The sequence below is a fragment of the Euprymna scolopes genome, chromosome 17, assembly GCF_053919585.1.
Source record: "Euprymna scolopes isolate OS-2025 chromosome 17, ASM5391958v1, whole genome shotgun sequence".
Lineage (NCBI taxonomy): Eukaryota > Metazoa > Mollusca > Cephalopoda > Sepiida > Sepiolidae > Euprymna > Euprymna scolopes.
Window position 1 is genome coordinate 11,501,619 of NC_136498.1, and position 18,976 is coordinate 11,520,594.

The 18,976-nt window shown below is 30.3% G+C and overlaps 1 protein-coding gene across 1 annotated transcript in view; it reads right to left on the reverse strand.

The window, feature by feature from the left end:
• Positions 1–18,976, reverse strand: part of LOC145296661 (uncharacterized) — a 214,994-nt gene that overhangs the window by 138,626 nt on the left and 57,392 nt on the right. Inside the window, exons 9-12 of the mRNA XM_080142600.1 lie at positions 17,854–18,024; positions 16,118–16,210; positions 12,702–12,809; positions 4,827–4,943 (exon numbers count right to left, since the gene is read on the reverse strand). Of these exons, the coding sequence (XP_079998726.1) occupies positions 4,827–4,943; positions 12,702–12,809; positions 16,118–16,210; positions 17,854–18,024 (489 nt within the window). The remainder of the gene's footprint in view (positions 1–4,826; positions 4,944–12,701; positions 12,810–16,117; positions 16,211–17,853; positions 18,025–18,976) is intronic.

Consider the following 18,976-nt stretch of genomic DNA (forward strand, 5'->3'; position numbering starts at 1 on the left):
GTAGCCAAAAGGACAATATAGTAATCGATAGTAATGGAAGTTCGGTAAATTTATTAACTTAAGTGGAACGGCTCATCAGAAACTTGTTCACGTTGGACTTGAAGACAACCATATTATAGACAGCTGGAAAGCAGGAAAACGGAAGACAATTCCACAGACGTGCAGTTCTAAGAAAGAAGCTTTGATCATGGAATCTATGTTTAGGTTTATGCACAGATAAAGAGTGTGGAAAATTATTGATAATGTTTTCAGCTAGTCGAGTGTTTCTTGTGAAAGTTTGGCGAGGGGGCACCATAGATTGAAGCTCAGTTGAACACTTTCCATGAAAATAATGATAAAGCAGAGACAAACTCGCAACATCTCTTCTGTGAGATAGAGGTTGCAGGGAAGAGAAAAGGACATCTCCCACCAGGCCACGAAGTCTATTTTGAACCCCATCAAGGCAGGACAAGTCTTTTCTAGCAGCTCCTGCCCATATGTGGCAACAGTATTCCATCCTTGGACGTATCTGGCTCTTATATAGATAGAGAATTGCATCAGCAGTGAGATATCTACTGGATCGATAGAAGGATCCGACCATTTTTCCAGTGGCCTTGGCAACAGATTTGATGTATGTATTCCATTTAAGATCAGGAGTAAAGGTCAAGCCCAGAAGCTTGTCAAAACTTGAGGCCTCCCCAAGACGAGAGCCATTCATTTTAATTGATGCCAGATGCTCCTCGAAGTGACTACCCCCGACAAACCCGACATGCAACTAAGTCCTACCCCTTTACAGTAGAGATCTCTAGGTGTAAGAAAGCCTTTTACTCCAATAGTTTCTTTCCCAGAACTGCGAGATATTGTTTTCCCAACTGTACTGATATGCAGAAGTTCAAGTGTAATGTGAATAAAACATCTTTCTACTCATCTCCCTTCATAATGCCCCTGCAAATTATGTCCCCGATAGTAGCCCCCTACTTCAAAGTGGCACTTGCCTTGTTTGGGGTGACAATTGAACAAAAAAAATGTTCTACTACTGAGTTATCTGTCTAGATGATAATAAATCTGTTGTTTTTTTTAAGAAGAAATGATTTGCTGAGATTTTTTTATTTTCTTTGGCCGGTATAATGTAAAATATTCCCCTATAAAAATCATTTTTCATGTATAAGTGAGAAAGACTATTTTTAAGATCAAATTTTTTGATTTTCGAAAATGATTTGCTGAGATTTTATTATTTTCCTTGGCTGGTGTAACGTAAAATATTCACATGTAAAAATTCTTCTTTTTTATCTATAAGAGATAAAGATTATTTTTAAGATCGCATTTTTTCGATTTTCCATATTTATTTGATGAATTTATGTACCAAACATATCTAAGAACATTGCCAGACATATAAATTACCTTTCTGTGAAATTTGCAAAAGATAAGCTCAGCCGTTTCGGAACCTACGAGGAAGGAACCCACAGACACACACAAAGTGACTTTTTATATAATACTAGAGATGTTAATTCAAAACAAACCTAGTGTCACTCGGTTAAGTTAGAACAAAAAAAAAAACAGCCGCCCTTCATGAGGAGAATTAACAACCGCTCAAAATCGAAAATTAAACAAAATGCTGATAGACTCACTTCAAATAAATAGCAACGGTCGTTTAGTAAGGTAATGAAAAGAATTACAAATGAAGTAGTTTCAACTCTTCCAAAATATTATTGGAGGTAATATTTATATAACATAATCCCATCCAAATAAAAATTGCTCAATATACTAAATATAGCAAATACAATTAGAGTTAGGGTTAGGGTTAGGGTTAGGGTTAGTAATAATTAAAATAAAAATAATGCTTAAAATAATTTGCTTAACCCGTCGATTAAGGAAATTATTTTAAGCATTGTATTCTCTGGTTAAAACAATAAATTTTTATTTTGGAAATTGATTCTTTCTAAATGAAATTTGAAATATATAAACTCTAATTACACACACACACACACGCGCGCGCGCACGCGGACACCCACGCGCGCGCACACACATAAACACACCCTTCTATATTATTTTTATAAATTTAAATAAAAGATGAGAGATAAAATTTACATAGAAATTTATTGTATCATCAGATCAATATGACTGAAAATGCAAATAAAGTGGGGGAGGACTTCTTTATGGCATGGCAAAGGCTCATTTTAACCGGATAGGGCTTTCCTATTTTGACAGGGTTTGCTTTATTACAGATATCCTTTACAGATTCATTTATTACATACTAGCAGGGAATACCCGGGGAGGTGTAAAAGAAAAAAAAAGTTTTAGTAAAGAGGGAGGCTCGAACCCATGACGAATCTGAAGGCGGAAAAGAAAGTAAAAGAAAACGTGATTTTTTACCGCTACGCTATGAGACCCTATGAAGTGAAACGCGTTGAAATTTAATGATGTCAATCAAAAAGTTGACTTACTAGCAGGTGCAGAAACGAACGTTGGCTGAAGGCCAGTTCAGCTTTCTGCCGTTTCATTTGTTTCCCCACGATGTTGGGGAAACAAAGCCCCTTAAAAAAAACTCTCAAATGAATAGCAATTTTCTGATATGAAGGGCTTTCCCGATATTGATCAAAGCTAATTGCTTTCAAGACGTCACGACATGAAAGGCCGCTGACGTCTTTGCATCTGTGAGTTTTGCTTTATCTATACGAAAAAGACACACAAACACGCAAAACGACAGAATAGCGTGAATTTTAGAAAAGTTGATCAAAATAAATTTAGACACGACGTCCTTTCGCAAATCGTCGATATTATGATCTAGGGAGTATATAAAAAATTCTAAAACATAGTAATCCTCTCGAGAGCCCCCCCCCCAAAGCCTTTGCTGGATATCCAAAAACGCGCGCGCCACTTTTGCCTTTGGCTGAAAACTGCGAAGCTCGCGGTTTATTTACAAACAGGCGGTTTGAGCACTTTACAAGTAGCGGACGGATGTTTGTTTAAATAGACATTCGGATGAGTTATTTACAGGCGTCGCTTCCGTGGTCGAGAGGTAGAGTTGCCGACTGTCAACACGACAGTTCTAGGTTCGATCCTTGGCTTGGGAGCACTGATGAGTTGTGATACAACGAAACAGGACTTTATGTCGATGACTACAAATATAGATTATTTTTATATAAATATTTATTTTTAGTATCTACATACACTAAAGAGCCATGCTTACACCCAATCTTTAGATTGGGGAATAATAATTAGTTGAAGGATTTAAATCCAGTTACAAAGTCACCTTTGATTTCACAGTCTGATATTCAACCCCTAGGCCAACATTTATTAACATCGGAAATAAGATAATTTAAAATCTATATAATATCGAATCAGCAGGACATATATAGTAAGCTTAGTCATATAGGGTTCAACAGCAGAGACTGGAACATGGCTGTACATCTAATTTGACAACTTATTATAAATCCTCTTAGAAGTCCAATCCTTCGTTTTAAGGTGGCGATACATATTGTTACCTACAGACAGTAGTGCTTCAGATTTACACAATCTTCTGCAATGTAAACATAATGCGATTTGGAATAAGGTAGTCGAGCTAATGTCTAGTTAAACCGATTCCAAAATCCACACTATCTACATAAAGACAAACATCTTGCTATGTTGAAGGTAAGAAAAGGGCAAAGTAAGTTGATAGAATTTTAGATAAGAAATACCTTCCAAATTTACGACTGTATTAGTTTCTCATTCCCACTCCTCCTAATTCTCAAACTCTTTTCTCTACCTTCTTTTATCTCTACATCTTTTGTTTATTTGTTTCTTTGTTTTTTTCTACTCCCCTTTATTATCTTTATTTCGTTTTCTATTTGTTTTCGATTAAAAGAAGCTTTTTTTATGAAAGAATTAATATTTGATTTCTAGTAAAGATTCGGCTTGATGAAGCTGTTTTTCTAAAGAATTCGCACCAGAAACATGTGTGTAGATATGTAGCCTAAAATATTTCTATAAATAAATAAACATATCTTTAGATACATGTATATATATATATATATATATATATATATATATATATATATATATATATATATATATATATAATTTAAAGGAGATTAGACGAATAGTCTAAAGAGCTAAGTGTATTTTAATGTAACAGTGAAATTACTAGTTTAATTAAAATACAGGAAATGCTCGTTGTAATTTAGATATATAATAAGCTCGATAGTTAAATGTCCTAATAATATATATATATATATATATATATATATATATATATATATATATATATATATATATATATACAGAGAGAGAAAGAGATAGATAGATAGATAGATAGATAGATAGATGGGTAGATAGATAGATACGTTTATGATTTCCTTGAAATGATAATCAGTTTCTATATACCAATCCTATTAGATTAAAAAAAAGATTATATAAAGTTTTAAAAAGTCTAAGCTCAATGAATGTAACTTGTATTCTTGAAGGATTGAACTGTAACCCTGTGTTAATCTGAAACTGGATTTTACCTAGTAATTTATCCGTTACACCACAAGCCCTAAGTCATAGCTGGCGCAACGAGAACATGATAACTTCATGATTTAAATTTGTTTGAAATTCAGTACAAATTTCCGATTTCAACAGAAAGATTCCCGAGTTCAAAAGAAAGATTCCCGAGTTCAAGAGAAAGATTTCCGAGTTTAACAAGATACAGTTCAAGGAGGTGGAAGATTACATCAGTTGAAACGTTTTCAGAATAATATCCAAATTGAATGATCCAAATACTAGAAATTGTCAATCTAAAATAATAATGAAAAGAAATTGAAACAAAATAAAAGTTCTCATTGGTAGAAATATAATAAAAAAGTATATAAAAAAGAATTGCATACTTTTATAGCAGCATTTCTCACGTATAAGCTGAATTTCTTATTCTTGACAACTTTTAAAATACCGCCAATGCACTCGCTGTGAAAGTCTTGCACCAACGTTCCCAGGTTTTCAAAACCCTGAAAAAGACGGAACAAATAAATCATTACATTTGACATTTTCCAAGTAATGAACACTCATAGAAATTGTAATATTGTAAAACTGTAAATAGAAGATAATACCATGTAATATTCTAAACTAGCAGGGGTACCCGGCGTTGCTCGAGTGTTTGTTTCCGGGATGGGGGGGGGGAGTTTTAAAAAATTTTATGGTAGGTAAGTAGGAAGGATCAAACCCGGAGTCATGAGTAAAAGTAGGAAAATAAAGTGTGAAAAAAAACAAAAAACATCTGCAACGTTAACAGTTCGGCCACCAAGAAAAGTCCATTCCAGTTGTTTAGGAAAAAAAAAAAAAAAACGACTACGGTAGGTTGGCGCGAACGTGAAAATATAATGTGAATTGTCCAGCACGCTAACCACTACGCCACAGAGCACTGCAGCTTAGTTTAGTGATTTTAAATAACTTCACATGAAAGAACTATGGTGTTCTCTTCTCAACTGTTCCTTGTGAACGATCCCCAAACGGTGTTAAGTGGTGGCAGGGGGAGGAGGAATTTATTAGAGAGAAAATATTTTACCACTTCCATTGATCTTAACCGATTTTGGCCGTGACTTCTCAGCAGAAAAAGTATAGAAATCTAAGATTATCGAGGAATTTGAGAAATAATAAGCCTATAACACACCTCAGATATTGTTCTGCCGTTTGTGCATATTATATTTGCATGAAATATCTTGATTTTTAATCCTATTAAGGTAAAAATCCGACGGGAAAAAATGAGTTCATATTATTTATATAGAGAAGAAGATAAAAGATAATACACTGTAGTATTTTAAATAGAAGGAATATAATATTTTTAAAGAAGGTAATATTTTAAAAGAACATAAAACAATTTAATGTTTAAAACAAAAGATAATACAATGTAATATTTCAAAAAGAATATAATATCATGTAATATTTTAAATAAAAGATAATACAGGGTGGGCCAAAATAAGGGTCCTATCTTTAAATTTGAATGACTTCCACAAAATAAAAGTTAAACTCACCAAACTTTATGTGTGTGTAGACTGACCATTCCGAGATTTTTTGGAAATAAACAAAACAAATTTTGGCCGAAAAACACTTCTTAAAACTTACATGAATTTTTAAAAATAGGACCCTTATTTTGGCCCACCCTGTATACTGTAATATTTTAAATAAAAGATAATACAATGTACTATTTTAAAGAAAAAAATAATACAATTAAATATTTTACATAAAAGATACTATAATTTAATATTTTTAATAAAAGATAATATAATTTAATATTTTTAATAAAAGATAATATAATTTAATATTTAAAATAAAAGGTAATACAATGTAATATGTTAAATAAAAATAATACGATGTAATATTTTATATAAAAGAAAATATAATTTAATATTTTAAATAAAAGATATTATAATTTAATATTTTATATAAAAGATAATATAATTTGATATTTAAAATAAAAGATAATACAATGTAATATTTTAAATAAAAGATCATACAATTTAATATTTTACATAAAAGATAATATAATTTAATATTTTAAATAAAAGATAATATAATTTAATATTAAAAATAAAAGATAATATAATTTTACATTTTAAATAAAATATAATACAATTCAATAATTTAAACAAAAGATAATACAATGTAATATTTTAAATAAAAGATAATACAATTTAGTATTATAAATAAAAGATAATATAATTTAATATTTTAAATAAAAGATAATATAATTTAACATTTTAAATCAAAGATAATACAATGTAATATTCTAAATAAGAGAAAATATAATTTAATATTTTTAATAAAAGATAATATAATTTTATATTTTAAATCAAAGCTAATACAATGTAATATTTTAAATAAAAGCTAATACAATGTAATATTTTACATAAAAGCTAATACAATTTAATATTTTTAATAAAAGATGTAATATTTAAATAAAAGATAATAAAATTTAATATTTTAAATCAAAGCTAATACAATGTAATATTTTAAATAAAAGCTAATACAATGTAACATTCTAAATAAAAGATAATACAATTTAATATTTTTAATAAAAGATGTAATATTTAAATAAAAGATAATAAAATTTAATATATTAAAAAAAATAACACAATGTAAAATTGTAAATAAAATAATATAATGTAAAATTGTAAATCAAAGATAATACAATGTGATATTTTAAATAAAAAATAATAAAATTTAATATATTAAATAAAAAATAATACAACGTAAACTTGTAAATAAAAGATAAGATAATGTAAACTTCTAAATAAAAGATAATATAATTAAATATTTTAAATAAAAGGTAATGCAATGTTAAATTTTAAATAAAAGGTAATACAATGTCATATGTTAAATAAAAGATATAATTTAATATTTTAAATATAAAATAACACTGTAATATTTTAAATATAAGAAAACACGTTTTATTTTAAATAAAAGATAATATAAATTAATACTTTAAATAAAAGATAATGTAATATTTAAAATAAAAGATGATATAATTTAATATTTTAAATAACAGATCATATAATGTAATATTTTAAATATAAGAAAACACGGTTTATTTTCAATAAAAGATAATATAAATTAATATTTTAAATAAAAGATAATTTAATATTTAAAATAAAAGATAATATAATTTAATATTTTAAATAACAGATCATATAATGTAATATTTTAAATAAAAGATAATATAATTTAATATTTTAAATAAAAGATAACACACTGTAATATTTAAAATAAAAGATAATACAATTAAATATTTTAAATAAAAGATAATACAATGTAATATTTATAAAAAAAGATAATATAATTTAATATTTTTAATAAAAGATAATACAATGTAATATTTATAAAAAAAAGATAATATAATTTAATATTTTAAATAAAAGATAATACAATCCAATATTTTAAATAAAAGATAATACAATTTAATATCTTAAATAAAAGATAATATAATTTACTATTTTAAATAAAAGATAATACAATGCAATATGTGAAATAAAAGATAATACAATTTAATACTTAAAATAAAAGATAATATAATGTAATATTTAAAATAAAAAAATAATATAATTTTATATTTTAAATAAAAGATAATACAATGTAATATTTAAAATGAAATATAATATAATTTAATATTTTCAATAAAAGGTAATATAACTTAATATTTTAAATATAAGATAACACAATGTAATATTTTAAATATAAGATAACACAATGTTTTATTTTAAATAAAAGACAATATAAATTAATATTTTAAATAAAAGATAATACAATGTAATATGTTAAATAAAAGATAATACAATGTAATATTTAAAATAAAAGATATTATAATTTAATATTTAAAATAAAATATAATATAATTTTATATTTTAAATAAAAGATAATACAATGTAATATTTTAAATAAAAGATAATACAATTTAATATTTTAAATAAAAGATAATACAGTGTAATATTTAAAATAAAAGATAATATAATGTAGTATTTTAAATAAAAGATAATACAATTTAATATTTTAAATAAAAGATAATACAGTGTAATATTTAAAATAAAAGATAATATAATGTAATATTTTAAATAAAAGATAATATAATTTAATATTTTAAATAAAAGATAATATAATGTAATATTCTAAATAAAGATAACATAATGTAATAATTTAAATAAAAGATAATACAATGCAAAATTGTAAATAATATATTTTAATATTTTAAATAAAAGATAATATAATGTAATATTTAAAATTAAAACAAAACACAACGTCAAATTGTAAATAAAAAATAATATAATGTAATATTTTAAATAAAAGATAATACAATTTAATATTTTAAATATAAGATAACACAATGTAATATTTTAAATATAAGATAACACAATGTTTTATTTTAAATAAAAGACAATATAAATTAATATTTTAAATAAAAGATAACACAATGTTATATTTTAAATAAAAGATTACATAATGTAATATTTTAGTAAAAGATAATACAATGTAAAATTGTAAATAATATAATGTAATATTTTAAATAAAAGATAATATAATGTAATATTTTAAATAAAAGATAATATAATGTAATATTTTAAATAAAAGATAATATAATGTAATATTTTAAATAAAAGATAATATAATGTAATATTTTAAATAAAAGATAATTTAATGTTATATTGTAAAACATTTGTAAAGATTTGTTTCTTATTTCACTTTACTTTACTCAAAGTCCTCGAAAGTCAAAAGGTCTTGATCTCTATCTGTGACGCATAAATATTCGAATTTTAATTGATTTTTTATCTCTTAAATGTTGGGTTACTTAAATAGTTACGAATATTAATTTTTGTATATATTGCTGATTGAACAGTTAACTTAGTTATACTACATCTTTCCTTTTTTTATTATATTGATCTCATTGGCTTCGAGGACAAAAATTCATCTAGTCTGGTGAAGTATCCCACTTATTGGTGTTGGCCACATTACTTCGAGAATGTTCACCAATTCTCATATGAGACAATGCAGGGCAGCCATACTGAAAGGATTTTATTTTGGCTGCGAATACTATGTTATTTTGAATATTTGTTCAGGATTTATTTGTTGGGAAAAGTATCCTCATACCAAGTTGTTCTGACAAACTTTTCTATAGATTTTTAAGATTCAAGGACAGCCAATGAGCATTCAGTTTCTCTCTGTAACTTTTTTTTTCAATTTTCTTACATTTTCTTCAAGCTGGGGATGAAGCATCCAAATTTTTTTCAATTTTCTTATCAGTTAGTTTATGCTGGAAATGGGGCATCCGATCGAATGTCAAACATTCCTCCACTATCTCTTATCTTGAAACTGAGAGATCTTTTTAGCCTTCTAACCATTCCTTTAAGTGCAATTGTTTGAATCTCTCTTGCACTTGGTTCATCGAGTATTTTTACCAGGTAGTTTTGATTTTATTTTTTTTCATGACTCCAGTTGCTCCTAAAATTACTTTAATGATAGAGATTTTCCTAAAATTCCAGTTTTTTTTATGTCATACATAAGACCTTAATATTTTGTTATCTTTTCTCTCTCAGCTCTCTTTAAGCCAGCATCATTGGGGACACTAACTTCTAATAAGGTTTCTTTTTTTTCTTTGTCCCATATCACTTTGCTAGTTTTAATAGCTTCGTTTTCTAGGCGCATAGCTGTTGGAATCGCAGAGTCACAGTGGATGGTGTCTAACTCATTTACAACTAGTATTTCCGGTATATGTTTGCGGGACTTGCTACTACATTCGATGTTCAACTTTTTACAGATCGTCTAGTGGAAATATTTATACACTCTATTGTGTTGTATTCTATAGGCCAGTGAAGAACTTGTATTTAATAAGACATTGTTCTGCGTGTTTTGTGTACGAGGCTGGTATCACCTTTTAACAGCCATACTTGTGTGACAACTTTTTACCCCTCAATAATCTGTTGACGCAACTGCTATAATGTCAATGATTTTCTTTTCGTTGTTTATGCCAGAAATTGGGTAAGTTGTCTCTGCCAGGCCTTTTGTAATTCTAGACTCATTCAGCTTTTGCATTATCATGCTGGCTCTTAGTTCAGGTTCTGATATTTCTGGTTTGTTTTTGTTGATTTTAGCAACATCTAAGATCCATTAAGCCTCTTGATCATAAGCACTTTAGTTTTCGAATAATTGTCCAGCTTTTGCTTTTTGGACATCTTTTTTACTATTATTGTGCCCCTTACTAGGTTACAGTAGAATAGTCGTGAAATTTGTTTAAACGGTTTATTTTTGGTTTTCACCCTATTCCTTTTATCCTTTAGCAAGTGCTGAAAGCATACCTTCAAGTTCCCTTGCTATGTGTTTTAGCGTCCCTATTTTTGTCCAATCTTTTACACAAAGTTTACAGATGATGGTCTTCAGCCATTGCTGCGTTGCAGGAGCAACAAAGAATTGCTTGATCTGATACAATTCCTTTCTGCAAACTTTCAACTAATTTCAGAGCTTCCGTTTCCAGTGTGGTGTTGTATTTTGTACTTCAGACTCCCATTGGGTTTGCTTTTGGAATGAAGGGATTGTTTTTCTAACAATGTAGGATACTGCAGCTCTGTGAGGAATGAATTGTATAGTACACGTCTCTGGAGAGCAACAGTAACCCTTTTCATCACTGCCTGAGAGCTCTGATAGTTTGTACTTTTGGTAGCTGAGGTCTTTCCTCCAGACCCATCCTCTAGAACTGCTCAATGATCTTGTATAACTCTTTATCTAAGGCCAACTGCTCATCATTCGTTTCTGAGAGTTCTTGAAGTAATGGTGCTGGTACAGTTGTTGAAGAACGAAGATTTTGTGAGTGACTCTTTTGAGTTTTTTTCAATTCTACCTGCTAGTGGTGAGGACCTGTAGGAGCGTCATTCAACCTGGGAGATCTGAGTGTTAGAGTGGATCCCTGTTGAGGTGCCATAGGCACAGACAGTCTGAATGGATCAGCAGATGAATGGTGGTGTGGTTCTGCCTGTGTTCTTAAAATGATGCATTGGTCAATGATGGGTTGATACTTCTGTTTTCATATACTTTTACACGTAAACTTCATTAAAACCTTCTAGACTGTTGTGTCGCTGACAGGTAATTTTTTGGGTGGAACATTTCTTTTATCTGAACAGAAGTGAAAGAAAATGTCTGTTCAGGTTTTTGTCCTTTGTTTTTGTTTGATATCCACAACTCTTAAAAGTGTCCACTTTTTCCCTCTCTCATCTAAATTCTTACCTTCTTATTTTTTTCCTCTTCCTTGATTGGAAGGTACTTATTTTCTGCTTCCTTTAGGGATGTATTTTTAATGAGGTTTATCTCATCTTTTCTCATATATGTTCTCATCTGGGAAACCAGTCATCTTATTCGGGCAGTCAGTGTATTCCTTATCTTTTCAGGAAAATCGATTCCTTTTTTCTTGGATTTAATTTGCTGCCTTTCTTCGCTTTTCATATTTTGAATACTGATAGCAAAACAGCAACACCTTTTTTTGAACAACTCAGATTTGTTCATATTTGTTACTAAATTTATTGACTAGGGGTCCAGGACCTCTGTTATTGTAGCCTGATCGGTGACCCTGGTTGGCCTCTGTCATGGCTGGAATGCCATTTCCAAAGATTAGAAGGTTTACCCCATTGTTTGCCTCTTGTATAAATTGGTTGAGGCGTTGTTTTTTTGCTGGTATGTAATTATGTACTTTATTTTTCTTCATATTTTTATATACTACTTCTTTATGGTCAATGGCTTTTTATTTTTATGAAAAGCTGCCCTCCAGTAATAAGGGGGGGGGTGTCTCCATCCATAACCCGGAAGATATGCTGGATGGCTTGAGAAGACAGCACATCATATTTTTTAATATTTGGCCAGGGTTTAAATCACATAATAAATCCCCCCATGCCATGTTTACAAAGAGAACAAAGACACCTGAGGATAGTGTTTAGTAGGCATTCAAATTCTCTTCAATAGGCATTTACGTTCTTTCCAGTAAGAATTCTTGATAAACTGTTCTTTCAATACCCACACATGAACGTTACTTTACCTGTTATATTATGAGTATGCATGAATTTATCAGCTTCACTGTTTCAATTGCATATGAATATACATTTGTTTAATAACAACAAAACAATCATGTAGCTGATATGAAAATAACTGTACTTTATTTTGACACCCATGCCCTTGCTGGTGGAGAGATAGAGAGATGTGAATGGGGGTGACATATAAGAGTATTATTAAATACTTACCTTTAAAGTCCACATAAGACTGTTATCTCTTTTTGGGTTGTAATTTCCTGTAAATCTTTTTAAAGCTTGATGATAAAACTTGAGTGCATTTTGAATTGGGATTTTATTCTAAAAATTAAAACACAAAAATACTACACATTTATCATAGAGAGAAAAACAAGTCCAAATAAATAATCATTTAAACATGACATAAGATATAACATAAAGTATCAGGTTGCTGATTTTTGATAGTTCATCTTTTGACACGTCAGAACATGCCAAATTATGGATTGATGTACGAGGGGTGTTCTAAAAGTAATACTTCCTATTTTTTGTATTCCGCTCGAATGGATCAAAGGAGATTGCAAATTGTATTATTATGATGACTGAACTTATGTATTCCTGAACTGAAAGCTTAATCTCTTTTTTGTGGATATTGACGGTGAGAGAACAAATGAAACCACTGTCATAGACATGCATCAGAAGCAGAGATGTATCATTGAATTCCTCCATGCAGAAAATATTGAACCGATGAACATTTCACCGGTGCCTGTTGAACGTTTACGAATGTCAAACTGCTTTGAAAGAGGATAAATACAATTTTTGAATGTCAAACTGCTTTGAAAAAAGTTAAATACAATTTTTGAATGGCAAACTTCTTTAATAAGGCCAAATACATAAAATGTGGCCTTAAAAAACAATCTGGTGATTCTAAACAATAATTATTATAATAATATATGAGCATTTTTGTAACAGTGTGAGAAAAAACTCGTATCAATTTTGGCATGCAGCGGTTCTTCATTGAAGAAAGATGGCAGCAGCACTTTATATATAAAGGGAACATTCAATAGAAACAGGGCATAAAGGACATTGTCTGGTAAGAGGTGCTAAATTGAAGGAGTAAATTAAAGATTATCTCTTACAATGTGATTTTATTGTTTGTATTGGACTATGTAGCACAAAATTACTATTTGAGTAATTATTATTACTTATAAATCGATCTCATTTTGGTTGGTTCTATATTTTAAATACAATGGACACTATTTTGATGATCAACTCATTGTTATTGTTTTTTTCTGCCTAAAAACTAATTTTGTGCACTATTCAGAAAAATTTCAGTTTTATCAAAACATATTTGTTCAACATTTTTTTTTATTTTCATCTTGTAGAATTCCTGCAGGTTCTGCCAGTTGATAATATTATTTTTCACAGAATTACATGTAAGAACATTTAGAATTGCTATTTGGACGATAATATCAACCACAAATATGTCTTGCAGATGTTTGTATTCGCAAAACAACACACGGTTTTCTTTCTCTTTATTTTTCTTTCTTTTCTTTCTCTTTTCTTTCTCTCCCACATACATTATATAAAAATACTATCATTTCTAAGTGTGTTTGTGTTCCTTTGTCCCCTATCATGCTAACCTCTCATCCAATATAGTTTTAAAACTAAATATTAATGTGATTGCAAAAGTTAGAAGTGGATGGAGTATGTTCAGGGAACTACTGTCATCATTAACTTGCAGAGCGTTTCCACTGTTGATCAAGGAAAGAGTCTATCAGGCAAATGTATGCAGTGTGGTGACGTATGGAAGTAAATATATTTCTGTTAGCATAGAATAACTTTGTTAATCGATTCTGTTATTGAAATTATTGCAGTAGGGACAATGTGGAAGGTTGCCAACATCCCTAAGTGAAATTGATTCTACAGAACCGACTGGATTGGAACATGATACACCTAGGTTTTCAGTCCCCGTGGTTATTTACTTAATAACGACCACCTTCCATAATAACATAGATAATATTATTAATGCAGTGAAGTAATTTAAGCTTTTAATTTTTGTTTGAACAGTTTTAAACTTAAGGTTTGTATTAGTTGATTTATTTGCATCACTGTTCTCATCTCAAATTTTTTTCACACAACGTTTTGACCGATGTAACCTTCAACCTTCTTTAGGAGTATCTTGCCGAACTCATGAATCTTTCTGTCAAATTTGGTAATCTGCACAGGATTTCGAATGGAACATCTTAATGTACTGGAGTAGCATTCTCTCATTCTTAGAAAGATTATCTACAATTTTTTTCTTAATCACATTTTCTACTCTGATTATGATGGCAGTTGGAATATATATATATATATATATATATATATATATATATATATATATATATATATATGGCATAATCGCGTTGACACACCAGTTCTTGTCAGATCACCAAAGTTAAACAACGTTGAGCCTGGTTTGTACCAGATGTGTGTATTTAGGAATTCTAGGCACTGTATGTGCTCTCCGCTTATCTCGGCATTTGTTTCCGGTTCTCCTGTACATATGCTTCACTTGCCACAGGTATTTAACCATGTCAACTCAGGAGAGGTGTGGTTAGAGATTGCACACCTCCTGCCACAAAAATCTCATGCGCAGGCACCCTTTCGTGGGTGTCCATAGTCTGGTAAAGGAGCCTGTGTATATATACAGAACAATCATGTTAACACACCTGTTCTCGTCAGATAACAACTTAAGCAACATTGAGCATGACAAGTGCCAGATGGGTGATTATTTGGGACTGCCAAGGCAATGTATGTAGATTGAGGTAGATGTAAGTCCTCATACTTTCCAATGTATATAGTGGTTATGTGCACACACATTACCAGCCGTATGAAAAGACGATGGAGTACAGAACTCCATCATTTCGATTGTAGTCACAAAATGATGATGATATAAGCATTTAGAAAATCTTGAGACGAAGACTGCCAGACTATTTATTCAAACTGTGTCATCCCTCCTACCCATATTAAGAAAAGCTTCTATTTACAAAGCAATTCTCCACATTAGAAAAATATAATGTGCTGAAAGTCATTTTCAGTTTAAAATTTATTTATTGATTTAATGAAATTTGTCATCTCCTGACAACTCATTGGATATGGGTTGCACTACATAATATTTTCTGAACGAAACTGCCATGAGCAAAGCCTTTTCCTAGAACTGCCTATCTGTGGAACAGAGTACATCTGAGTTTTTTCTTGGCTGAATACAACATTCAATGTAAACAAATTTTGGCTGACCTCTTTTAAATAATCAATCCTGACCAGTTTGCGACGATTATTACTAACCTCCTTGATGTTTCACCGTCTAATTTATGACCTTTATCCATGAGTCGTCTGTGAGTTTTGGTAAGAGTAGACTTGTTTGTAAAAAATTTCATTAAATGCCAATAACATGCTATTAGACTTAACTTTTGAAATCTCACAAGATAATATTTTATGTAAGATCGAATATAAACTAGTATTGCCTTATACGTTATTTGGTTCAACCTGCAAACATAACAGTTGGCGACGAAGATGAACGTCAAACATAACAGTAAGATTGAATATAAACTTAATAAATGGGTTAATAGCACTGCAATAATAGTCGCTTATGAAAGCAAAATATTTACCTCTTTCTGGTTCATGTCGGCATTCTTAGAAAATCTTTTGGCAAGTATGGTTAATGTTGTACAACTCTGCCTTTTCTCTTTATTGCACAAGTCCTGAAAAGAAAATTTTGCAAATACTAGAGCAGACATATACAATATACAAAACTGTTTATTTGTAAAGTAATCCTTTTATTGTGAAAAATAATTGTGATTTAGCTATACACTTTCTTCTGCACTTGGGAAATAGTCGACACAGGTACACGTAAATCTTAATTTCAAAGAATACAACATTATACTGCATTATTTAGCCACACATATAAATTTTTGCACCGAACCTCAGTGACTAGCGTTGAGGCCACTAACTGCCTCTGCTGGGCAGACCACATCCTCGGAATGGATTAATCCAGGCTCCTCAAGTAATGCTCTATGGCGAGCATGCCAGCAGGACCAAACCACAAGGAGACTCGGAAATGCGCAATAAAGACCAGATTAAGTGCGTGCTGGTCTTAAGTAATGTAGACCTACTCTCATAATAAAAATCTGCTCAGAACATGTGAGGAAGAATACGTCCAGGCATTGTGGACTTTGAGGAGGAGAGGACTGAAAATAAAGAAGCTAGACGAAGGAGAAGAAGACAGCGCCATTGATTAGACCTTCAAAGTCATATCACTCATAAACATTAATGTGAGAGGTAGCAGACACATAACAGAACCCAAATAATTGGATACAAGTGGGAGCCACTGCCGAAGGCGACGATCCACAAATAAAATATCAACTTCATCTACAATGAAAGGGTAAAAAAGTTTGACCCATTCGTCCAAGCACAGTTTCTTATATTCTTACATGATTTGTCCATCACTTTCAGCTTCAACAATCACCACAATACCACATTTACTCTATGAGCGATCTCATTTAAAATATTGCCAATAAATATTAATTTTTTTTTCAAAAAGAAATGTACAATCTATTGTTCATTTTATACTTAAGTATGAACTATAAGAAAATGAAAATATTCAGCCTTTTTCAACTCTCTCTCTCTCTCTCTAACTCTCACTCTGTCTGTCTGTCTATCTGTCTGTCTCTCTCTCTTCTCTCTCTCTCTCTCTCTACATAATATATATATATATATATATATATATATATATATATATATATATATATATATATATATATATCGGATCGGCGACTATACACCTTTCATCTATGAAGCCATCGCCACGCACTTGGCATATTTAAGTAGGATACTGTGTCCAACACAGAGGGCCTGTCTTGCGTAAACCTTTCAATCAGTTTATTCTTTCTTCACAGTAAACTGATTGAACCATGCTCACCACATAAAAGATGAGTGCATTTCGAATGATATCTTATGGAGAATTGACATCCATACCTTTCTGTTTCTGCCTCCTCCCTATTTGAGTGCACACATTCAGTCTTTAACGTAGACAACAATACATGTCCTCTCATCTCTTTTCATCATGACAAGAGGCAAAAATAGGTAAAAATTCCCGAAAATTATATTTCTACTGTAATACCTGCCTGCCGAATCAACTTACATTCACGCTTTCCTTTTGAATAAAGTTGATTTTATGTTAGAGAAAATGTTTATATATTTTTTTGAACTCTCATTTCAAGATCAGCCCATTAAATAGAGGCACGACTGCTGCAACAATATGGCTATTTCTCATCTTGACATTCAAATCAAGCCAATTCTCCATTTTACATAGCAATCAGAAAAAAAAACGGTTTCAAAAACTTACCATCATGTCTTGGATTAAATCTACATCGGGTTCAAAGTTTAAGGCAAGATCATAAAGAAACAGAGCCTTTGAAATTGATATGATACGATCCATTTTCTTTACGATTGTTCTTACGCAACGAATGTCACCACATGATCTTAAGGCATCCATGTAAAACCTTTGATGTAACACCTGCCAAAAAACACGTAAAAAGGTAACATTTAAAAAGTTGACAATTTAATCGTTTTCCTGATAAATACAGAGACTTTAGAAACGAGTCAACATTTAGATTTAGTAGTTAGCATTTTTTTTGTGTGAAATCGTATTAGACAAGGCATAAAACCACTTAATATAAAAAATTAAAACAAAAAATACTTCGTCAAGAACAAAAACATGTCAACACGGTCAGAAACATTGCTCCTTGGAATGTGAGGACTAAAAAACAAAATAAGAGAAGCGAGAGTTAGGCGATTACCGAAAGTAAACCCAAGATCTATTTTCTACTCTCGTTATTTGTAACTAAAATTTCAAATTTCAGAATGTAGTAATGGAAGGAGACACCATATCAGATATGGCAAAAGTACTCCATGTTGACTATGTGTATTTCAAGTGAATTTTTTTAATAAGGCAAACGATTGGTCAATCACACTGTAGACTGGTTATAACTCGGTTGAACTTAAAAAGTAGGCCTAAACTTTACCAGATACTGGAAATACAAGCCTACCAGAAAAAGCTAAAATAACTTAATCAGTAAATTTTAGTGAGGACAGTTACCGGAAGAAAACTAAGATCGGAAGCTTCCCTGTCAAATACATTTAGCATTTTACACCAGATAAGGCCAAGGCGAAGGAGCATTTAGATGAGAAACGAACCCAAGCGATAGCTCAAAGAAATAGTGGAAGCTTAAAACTAGCTAAGCAGAACATGAGGCGAGACTAGCAAGTATTCTGTGGGCCAAGTGTTACATGAAGGGCTGTCCCTTATCATGTAAGTAAGAAGACATACTAGATAAGTGAAAATGATATTAGGATAAGGTTAGAATCGAACCCTGTAGGCAAGTGTTAAAGATAATGGAAAAACGGAATGTTAAAAATTCGATCTATTGTTAATTCTATTAGAAATAGTTAAATATTGTTGATGTCGG